The following is a 9,942-nucleotide window of genomic DNA, read 5'->3' as shown; positions in this document are numbered from 1 at the left end:
TTTTAAAAAATAAGTACGCCCAGCGTTCATTACGCCGTGTAGAAGTGTTATAATTGTTGATTGACCACTTAGATTTCAAATTCAGTAAAAAAAGGTAATTGCTGAGAAATGGTAATCATAAAAACTATTTGGTAGCAAATTGTAGTCCAAAATACCGAGTTACGTTTGTGTTACGTTTGTTACAACTTACAATATACCTTTCTCATAATGACGTCAAACGCGGGAAGTTTGATGGGTTGATGGGAAGGGAGGAAAAGTCGAAAGACAGATATTTCCGCGTTCTTGCTAATCCAAATCTTAACCAGAACCCTAATCCAAACCCGCAGATAAAGTATGCTTTTGTAGCAGTAATAAATATTGTGTATCCCTTCTAGCATCGTGCTCAGGACGCTTCGGTGTGCTAAACAATTGCGTATCTGTTTTTACTTCAGAAAATGTCGAGATCTTTAAGTCTCTTTTCTATAAAACTAAAATCAACATTTATGTTACAAACTAGGCCCTAAACACAGTATTAAAAAATACAGTAAGACCACACAGCTTTATAACCTAACATATCCCCAATTTTTATGGAATCTACTGGCTAGAGTAATGGCGAGAAAGCCAGTTCAGCAAGAGTGTTGAATGGGTTTACTGTATGTTCTTGACACTGTGAATTCACATTCATCACTTTAAGCAATGAAAAGCGAGGTTCAGCAGATAATCTGATATACTTATCACGTTTGAATGGTTCATCCTCTCACAATGGTAGCGGTAGTAGAATTAAATCTAAACCCTCGCTAAACGTCAAACGCCCGACCAGCTGTGTTTGTGCCCAGTGCCCACGCGATACAATCTTCATACTATTGTATCCTGCACTCGTGGGTTTCATATTAAGCTATTCGCGACATTAAACTGTAACGATGGCAACACGGAGTCCACTTTATTACACCAGAAGTTCGCACAAGTTGTGTGATATTGTCTGTTACCATAGTTCAATTTACCACGCTGGCTCTTTTGCGCTGAACTTGTGCACGATTTATCCACGTTTAATAAGCAAACACCGCACGACATATTCACGTCATCACCATTGTTGATATGGCAACCAGAAAAGTTGAAATTCTCCATAGACTATGATAAATAAAAGAAATAATAAAGTTATTTCCCTACAAAAGTGGAATACACTACTTCGACTAATTATAGGGTACTGGAGTTTAGGGGGTGGGATTATGTATACATGAATCAATAGAATCATCTTGGCCGCTAATTCAAACGCGGGAATAGCAGAGCACATATTATTTCACAGCAAATTTTACTCTTTGGATGCAAAAAAATCTCACCACAAGTTTCTTGAAATGCTCAAAGCTCATATATGTCTTCCAGATATTATCGATATTCTGAAGATTTTCTTTCAGTTTCTTGTTATTAGGTGCTGCAAGGATATAAATCTGTCTTTATAAATAGGAAATTCAGGGGAGCGAGTCAGTAATCCTTTGGCGACAATCTTCCAATGGCCATGAGTTTTATACCCATAAAAAATTGTACTGTAGAGGCAATCATATTCACTCAAACTTGCATCGTGTTTTTGAAAGACGTATTATACCTGATTTTAGTACTGAAGCCTTAACTCTTTGAGATACACAGTATATTTCAATAATTGCTGGAAAAAACACAGGAAACAAAATCAGTAAAGACATAAAGCTATTGATGCTCAACACATTCCCCATCTTAGATGGATGGATTGTTAAAAATTTCTTACCAGAAAAATGTGATATTCCCTGTTGTGAAGAAAAAATTTCGCTCATAACGTTTGGATCGGAGATATTTTGCAGAGTTTGGCAAGATTTCATGATGACAGTGAAACAACTTGTAAGGCATTTTAACCAAGCTTTTTCATGATGATCAACACTCTGTATGCAAAAGATTAATTATGGATTTATACGTTTGAAAGCGTCGCCGAGTCTCGACCAAACAAAAATTTGAGACGACGAAACGTTTGCTGTGAACTATACCCACAGGAAAAGAATAAAAACCGTCACTCGGAAATTTGACAATTTCGATAAGAATACATATAGGGAAGGTCAATAATCTGGCAGGGAGTGGGTTAAACCCACTGATCTATATATTAGATCTAATATAGGTCAGTGGTTAGACCATGTTAGTTAAATCCATGGCAGAGAGTGGGTTAAACCAGTGGGTGTAAAAACGAAATTATTTCTCCCTCTCGACATTGTTATTACGAAAGTAACTTCAATCATACCTCGTCCTCGCCTGTCAGTGTGTAGCGTTGTGAAGCTTGCAGAGGTACAGACATCACATGAGCCGAACTTGACACGGGTTTATCATCAAAAGATTTATCGTGCTGGCTTGACTCATCAGCACCAGTCATCTCACCAAATATATCACCTTCGTTCCTGTCTAGATAAGGAAAGATTTTTTGATAGCCTGCTGAGGAATTCTGTTGTCACAGCAATAGTTAACCGAACTGAGCGATTTATCATACTCAACATGAGAACATGTAGCAGAGTTGTTTCAAGTCGAAAATGTCAGGTAATAGTAAGGAATGGGGAATCAAAAATACATGTGCAGGAGTTACAACCTTATCTATAGGCAACTGTTCTACCAACCTTCGTTTGATTTTTTCCCTTGACTAAACAAGGCCAAACTATCAGACTTCACTGCATTTGGCGGTTCTTGATTGGTTAGTTCAGTACTTTTTGCAACCGGCAGTGTGCCAGACAGACTTTGAAAACTACCAAACGATTGATCGCTTGTTTCTGTGTTACTCGACCAATTTAGGTTCAGATTTGTCGTGGGCGCGATATTGGAGGAATCGTTTGGTTTCAAAATTTGGAAATCGGAAAATTGATCATCAATTTGACCAGCTTTTGTCGTTTTCCATTTTGACCAATCCGGGTGTTTCACAGCATCCACATGAGGGGTAGGATGGAAGATGTCATCTGGTGTTGTTGTATCTGGATCGGTGACAGGTATGCTTGTTAGTTCAGGTTGGGGATCGATGTTGGATGTTGATGGGAGAGAAACATCTGGTGTTGGCTCATTCTGTGAAGAGAAAAAAAGGTTTATCCACACTGTCACTACTGGATGACCAGCACTTTCGCAAGTTTACAAAATCTTCACACAAAGTGTGCTGGTGTGTGGGGACATGATGTACTTAGTGATCGTTACTAGTTATAATCTATTTAAAACAAAACCAATCAGTATCACTACAGGCTTTTGACAAACCTGAAAAATATTTTCTGGGAATGAAGGGATGGGCGCTGTAACACAGGATGCCAGTTTCTCTAATGTCAGTTTATTGACTTGAAGACCGACCTAAAAATAAACAATAGTCATTAGTCAATAGACAATAATTTAAACTATCAATTATAAGCTATTTGTATACCTTTGAATTCTAAGGTACCAAATTGATGAGTTTTAGAATTAAGATCCACCAAACTCACGACGCGGACGTGACATGAAAAACACTAGTGTAATGAACCCAGTTTTAATTTGTTTTACATGCATTTCTGACTTTGATTAGTCACCTTAAATTCTATGATTTTAGTAATTTAGTCTATAATTTTAGTCTACAATTTTTATCCCTGATGAGAAATTGTGGAAAAACGGCATAATTAACCTCACGTCTGTGTCGTAGATTTGGCGCATATTTCGAACGAGTGTTCATCTCCTCTTACCGCACCTGAGCTAGAGCAATCATGCCAAGAATTAGGTATAGCTCTTTTTCGTTCAACTCTCCTGGGACAGCTTTGTTACATTTTGACCATATATGGCCAAGTTTATCACGTGGTAGGTCAGATGACAGCAGGATTGGATATAACTGGCTAGTGCTAATGAAATCACCAGCTGGTGAGGAACACATTTTGTGGATCTGTTTATAGATTGCAGGCAACATGGTGGTGTTTTTACTCCATTCAGGAAGGGATAACCCATAGATTTGTTGTTCTGGATCAATGTCGGGAAACTCTTCGCGATTTCCTAGAGGACCAAAAAGTAATAAGGAGAAATCGTATTTACAAGTTAAAAAATGCTCATTTTAGGGATTAAGAAAAGTCCTTGTCAAATTTTAGTGCAATTAATATAATGGGGGAACAGAAACTTCTACTGTAAATGTCAACTGTAATACTGCAGTACCTAACTAGAACACTGTGATGAAAGACGCGTGCATTCATCACCGTACTACCAGAATCTAAGAATTGGTGAAATTATAACCAGTCAACTGCATTGAAACTGTGATGAAAGACGCGTGCATTCATCACCGTACTACAAGAATCTAAGAATTGTAGTGAAATTATAACCAGTCAACTGCAGTGAAACTGTGTGAAAGACATGTACATTCATCACCGTACTACCAGAATCTAAGAACTATAGTGAAATGATAACCAGTCAACTGTAATAGTTCAGTACTTAACCAGGAAACTGCAGTAAAAGACACGTGCATTAATCACAGCAGTACCAGAATTTCATTGCTTCTACTAGTAAATTACATTCTCTGAACATACCTTGATCATGTTCGGTTGAAGATAATGGATCATTCCTTGGAGCCTCGGACTGGAAGTTTCCAAATTCACCTTGACCAACCACCGGAATATTTCCCTGTGACGCAGGTGTATTTGCGACCAACATACCGCTTGCTACAACCGGGACTTGAGGGTTCCACAGTCCGCCAGATTGCATTGTGTTGAAAGGTTGCGAGAAAATACTCATTTCGGGCTTTGGTTCCTGCCATGTACTTTGCCCACCCTCATTACCACCCTCCCACCTGAACGGTGCAGGTTCTGATACAGAGGGCCCAAGAATCTCTGTTGAAGAAAGATAGTCCTGGCCTGAACTATTTTGTCCAAACTCTGTCGGCGGATTCTGAGCTTGAAAAACATTTTTTGATGCACTGCTAAAATCTGACCAATCATCACCAGTTATGTGAGTCACGGGTTCACTCCTTTCTACAGGTTTCGCCAGAGCGGACTCCGGGATGGTAAAAATCTCGGACAACGATTCCAAGTTTTCAAATTTACTCGCCTTTGTGGATTCGGTAAAATGGCTCGGCTGTACTTTGATTGTTTTTGAGATTTTTGGCTTTTCAAATCTTTTGGTAGAGCTCTGCGACTGGCTGTCCAACGAAAGCGATTTCTTCATCAAGTCTTCAATACTTGGTGTACTTGGCACTTAAAAAGTAAAAAGCAATAAAGAGAACTAAATTAAAATTTGGAATTATCAAAATGCACGCTGTTGTAACGACTTTAGAGAAATCAGTTTCTAACACATGGCACATTTTGAATAACATTTTTCTGCAAGTTATGGACCATTCCCCTACATCAAATTTTAAACGAGAAAAATTTATTACTACAGCTGGATGTAGTATCCCAAACTTTGTATAAACAAATTTTGTATAGATTATTATTACCGCTTTTTCGCGCGTAATACCAATCATTAGCTTAATCTATACAAACTTTGTCAACTTCGCACGGCGATATTTTTCGGATCTTCTACCATATGGTAACCAAATTAACTTTCCGATTTTACTAATCTTACTAACGATCTTTCCAACTGTACATCTCAGAACATTTCTCAGAACATTTCTCAGAACATTTCTCAGAACATTTCTCACAATGTTTCTCAGAACCGATTAATTTTCCTAGTTTAGCATTAAAGTTTAATAGGAAAATGGTACATTCCCAACACCTGAAGAAACTGAAGATAAGTGGGCTGTGGTCAGTTATAAAAGAAAGGCTATTGTCTCTAAAGTAACCAGAGAGCAACGTGGCAGCGTCTTCAAACAACTTAGCATCAAATGTGGTATAACAACTGCCTAAAATAGACAAAACACCTCTCGACGTTTCGACCTGAGGGCCTTCGTCAGGAGAGTTAGTAGGAGAGTTAATACTAACTCTCTTGACAAAGGCCCTCAGGTCGAAACGTCGAGAACTGTTTTGTCTATTTTAGGCAGTTGTTATACCACATTTGATACCGTCTCTACAGGTTCTTTAGGAGGATGAAGGAAACATAAGATTATAATGCATAACTTAAATACAACTTAGGTCCCCTGGCAGGAATTAGACCTGGACACCTCCGTGATTTCGGAGCAGTGCTCTAACCACCAAGCTACGGAGAACTTTGCTTGTGGAAGAAGGTAGAATTCACGTATGTAAAGATGCACAGGTAGTGCGGTTTGTAAAAGTTATCATTAATGAAATGTTTATATTAGGTACTTCTTGTATACAAACATAAAATTTTTAAAATGTGTGTGACAACTCTATACTGTTGTTGTTGTTTTCTTTATTGTGTGCACGAGAGATGTTTCTCTTGAAGAGAACTTTTTCAACTTGAAGAGAAGTAGCACATACAGACAGAATCACGAGAATACCTACCAACAACTCTGTTTCTTGTTTGCTGACCATCTTCAGAAGGAACCTCGACTTTAGTTTCTTGGATATTAGCATGTTGCTGACTAGTTTTATCACTAGTCATAACACCAAATACATTCGATGGAGTGTCTGTGCTAACTTCTGGGTGCTGTGCAATGGTTGTAATAGATTGGGGAATACTGTGACTGCTCTGATTACTAGAACTGGCACCAAATAGATCTGACTGATAGTTTTTTGGCAACTCAGGCTGCTGCGGACCAGGTGCCCCTGGAAACTGCATTGAAGAACTCTGTTGAAAATCCCCAAAGTCATCAGTTTTAGAACTAAATCCTTGAAACTGATCAAAATCTCCTGCAGGTTGAGAGCTTGGCACAGTAGGATGGGTGTTAGCTATTCCATAAGTGTTCCAATTTGATGAAACAATGTTTGCCTGTGTTGGACCTGGGATATTTTGCATTGGGTTGGTGTGGTAGCTTGGTGTGATCTGGCCAGGGATGTTTTGTGAACCAGGTTGCCCTAAAGAAAAGATACAAACCATTGCAACAATCATCGCAACAATCATAAACTATTCCTTCTTGTCCGCAAATGACAATGTCAGCACACAATCTACTTATGCTCTATATGTGGAATTACACAACAAAGATAGAAACATGTGCACAACTTTATAGAATAACTTTATATGATTGATGATGTATGATTATAATGCAAATGATTTAAAGTATTTAAGAGTTGTAATTAACATGTTTACAGACCGTGCAGCATTTAACATAAAAAATACTTTAGCAATGGGAAACAACACACTATCATCTGAAATGGTAGCAACTCATGAGGTGAGCACTCCAAAGTCAAATGACAACTACCTACCTTGAAAAGTGCTGCTCTTGGAATTTTTAACATCTCCAAAGGACCCCAGTAAAGATGTCATTCCACCTGAGTTTCCTTTTGTTCCAAACAAGTCATTTAATGGATTTTCAACTTGTGATTTTTTAGACTGAACCCCTCCCTTGTGCTTAAAAGCCATTAATCTTTTTTGTTGCTCTTCAAAGTTTCGTTTTTTCTTTAAGCTTTCAAGTTCAGCCTGCGTCATGGGCCTGGTTGTCTGTGGCTGCGATGCAACTGCCGGAGGATAATTTTGAGGCATGGTGTTTATATTTTGTGCGAAGGATCCTCTTGGTTGAAAATTGCCTTGATATTGGACTCCAGAAGGGTTTGGATAAAATTGTTGCGAAGTTGGAGGTCTGTAAAAGTTCTGGAAACACAATGTGTTAATTTTGTTAATTTTTAAAAGTTTGTTTATATTGCAACAATCCAGTATATCCAATACTGAAGTTGTGTTCAATAGGTGAAGCCTTTTAGAACAGAATCATCTAAGTATACTAGTGTTTGCCACTTATTTAGACAACAGCAAGTGTACATTGCAGCCTCTTTTTATCATATACAAGGCTCTTGTCTGTGAAATTATGTCCATAATATTGTACGAAATAGTGGAATTGTATTAGTATTACTAATCATCATTAGACTAATGACTAATCTGTTCACCTGTTGGTTTTGAGCATTCTGAGGAATTCCTGCCGGCATGTTAGGAAACATCATTCCTAGATATAGAATAATTATACAATAAAACAAGTGTCTTCAACCTAAAAACTCGATCCCTTGAGTTTTGATTTACATTAGAAGTTTTAATTGATCAGATGATTCATAATTTGATACACGACAGTATTCTCTAAACTTCTAGCAAGCACTATATATAAATAAACATATAGATGTTCTAAAACTTACTTTGATTCCAATGATTCATATTTTTAAAATGAAACAAAGAAATTAAATGAACTAAAACACTAAAACCAATTATAAAATACACATCTTGCGGTAGCCATATTGGATTTACCCGCGCTGCAGGCAGAAGCCACCACTGCACTGGACGTCTGGACCCTTGCTTCCACTGGTATCACTGATTCTTGACATGCACTGCAGTATATATGGACTGAAAAATATACCATAAAGCGTATATATTGACCGTTGAAATGTTTCTCCTGGCTGAGATAAAGGACACGATTCGATTACCACCGACAAAATTTGGTTTAAATATGGAAGAAGCTATCTCAAATGAACTGAACAAAAAATTGGCCAATAAAGTACTGAGATATTTTATTTAAACTGTTAGTTGGTTGACCCTATTATACTGCTGAGTGCTGAATTGGTATATTGTTTTTTGGTGCAATTTTAGGTTGTATATAACGTTGGACTTTGCATTGGCTTGCATGATATAATAGAAATTGGTGATTCATTTATTTTACCTGGTGATGGAGCATCATGTACACCTGGTCAGTCTGACTCAGTCATGATAATGATCTATAATAGTTGTACTGATGGTGACATTTGTGTTTATTGTTATGTATTTTCCTAGTCAAATTTAGATTTGTTGTTTTCCGTCCATTTATTGATGAGATCCTTGTTGGCCGAATCAAGGCATGCAGTCATGAAGGGGTGACAGGTAGTGTGTTCCCAGTGCATCATACTTTTGAGATGTTTCAGCATGTGAACCTCTAAACTGAGTTTCTATAAACTTGTAGTGTCCATGGAATTTTTTGATGATATAATAATACCTTATGAATACCTACAACAGCCATCAAAATTGTATCCTTTTGGTAAACATGTGTGAATGGTTAAAGTTGTGTGTAGTGATAAAAATTTAGTAAAACAATATTGCACGCATTTAATCAACTATTATAACATGACCAAGGCAAGTTGAATGACATAAGAATGAGGTGTGATCATGCATTTTTAAAAAAGGAACTTTAACTATCTAAAGTGATGAAGAAGAACAGCTTTGGGTTTGGGAATATGAAACTGATGAAGGAACTCACGATCTATTCATGGACATCAACGAAGAAATACGTTTTCGTGTTATTGATGAAAATTTTACAGACTTGACACCAACAGGTCCAGAAAAAGCATCCCAAGATCAACCAGGGAATCAGGAGGAGAAATCTCCTTATTGCATCACGGTAAATTATGTTAGGGAAATGTATTAAAGTGAAATCCAGTGGAATCACAGTTAAATAAGAGGACATTCATCGTATGTGGGTTAGCTTCGCCAACCAGTTAGTTATAAGAAAGCACTTACGGATCGTTTATACGATTGTCACGTGTTTGACCATATACAATCCAGAAGACATCTGTACTTAATGTACATAAGACGCGAGCCAGCAAAATAAAGTGTGAGAAAAAACGAAAGGCATTTTTGAAGCCTGCAGAGAACACTTAGAAAAGCAATTCATAATTGTTAATTCTTTCTCAGGCAACCATAACTGAACCTGGACTGGGGTTATTTTCGTGGTGGGCGAATTCCTGAGTGGAGTGGATTCAGTTAAACAAGAAACAACGATGTTGTGTGTCATATGAAACCGTACGGAAGAAACATCTTGGTTGAACAAAAAGATACCAGCCGAGGCATCTTCAGAAAAACTACACAATCCGACGAAAAGTCCCGAGGCTTATCTAAAAAATCCGGTGGTTTTGGACTCAATCGTAAAATAAATAAAAACACTCGGGCAAAATTCCCACTTTTAATATCACC

At 37.6% G+C, this 9,942-nt stretch overlaps 2 protein-coding genes across 3 annotated transcripts; one reads left to right on the top strand and one right to left on the bottom strand.

Annotated features, from left to right (window-relative positions):
- Positions 1-214: 214 nt before the first annotated feature.
- Positions 215-8,240, bottom strand: LOC114531700. Of its 2 annotated transcripts, XR_003687876.1 has the most exons (14): positions 8,142-8,240; positions 7,902-7,957; positions 7,227-7,611; positions 6,366-6,878; positions 4,500-5,162; positions 3,680-3,975; positions 3,223-3,312; positions 2,604-3,039; positions 2,237-2,394; positions 1,736-1,886; positions 1,580-1,636; positions 1,317-1,408; positions 547-1,107; positions 215-467 (listed from the first exon to the last, which is right to left on the bottom strand). XR_003687876.1 is itself a non-coding variant. In XM_028553314.1 (13 exons), the coding sequence occupies exons 1-13, from the start codon at positions 8,158-8,160 to the stop codon at positions 865-867; spliced, it is 3,159 nt and encodes a 1,052-aa protein (XP_028409115.1). In that variant the 5' UTR covers positions 8,161-8,240; the 3' UTR covers positions 215-864. The 2 variants fall into 2 exon arrangements, 1 of the variants encoding a protein (XP_028409115.1); XM_028553314.1 differs by having other exon boundaries at positions 215-1,107.
- Positions 8,241-8,279: 39 nt separating this feature from the next.
- Positions 8,280-9,930, top strand: LOC114531703 (DNA-directed RNA polymerase III subunit RPC8-like). The gene is made up of 6 exons (XM_028553316.1): positions 8,280-8,497; positions 8,590-8,686; positions 8,770-8,856; positions 8,936-8,999; positions 9,175-9,370; positions 9,664-9,930. Exons 1-6 carry the CDS (start codon positions 8,387-8,389, stop codon positions 9,715-9,717), a joined length of 609 nt encoding a protein of 202 aa, XP_028409117.1. The 5' UTR covers positions 8,280-8,386; the 3' UTR covers positions 9,718-9,930.
- The last annotated feature ends 12 nt before the right edge of the window (positions 9,931-9,942 follow it).

The sequence above is a fragment of the Dendronephthya gigantea genome, unplaced genomic scaffold (assembly GCF_004324835.1).
Source record: "Dendronephthya gigantea isolate DGI-Jeju-01 unplaced genomic scaffold, DenGig_1.0 000074F, whole genome shotgun sequence".
NCBI classification, from domain to species: Eukaryota; Metazoa; Cnidaria; class Anthozoa; order Malacalcyonacea; family Nephtheidae; genus Dendronephthya; species Dendronephthya gigantea.
This window is presented reverse-complemented; position numbering and strand designations above follow the sequence as displayed.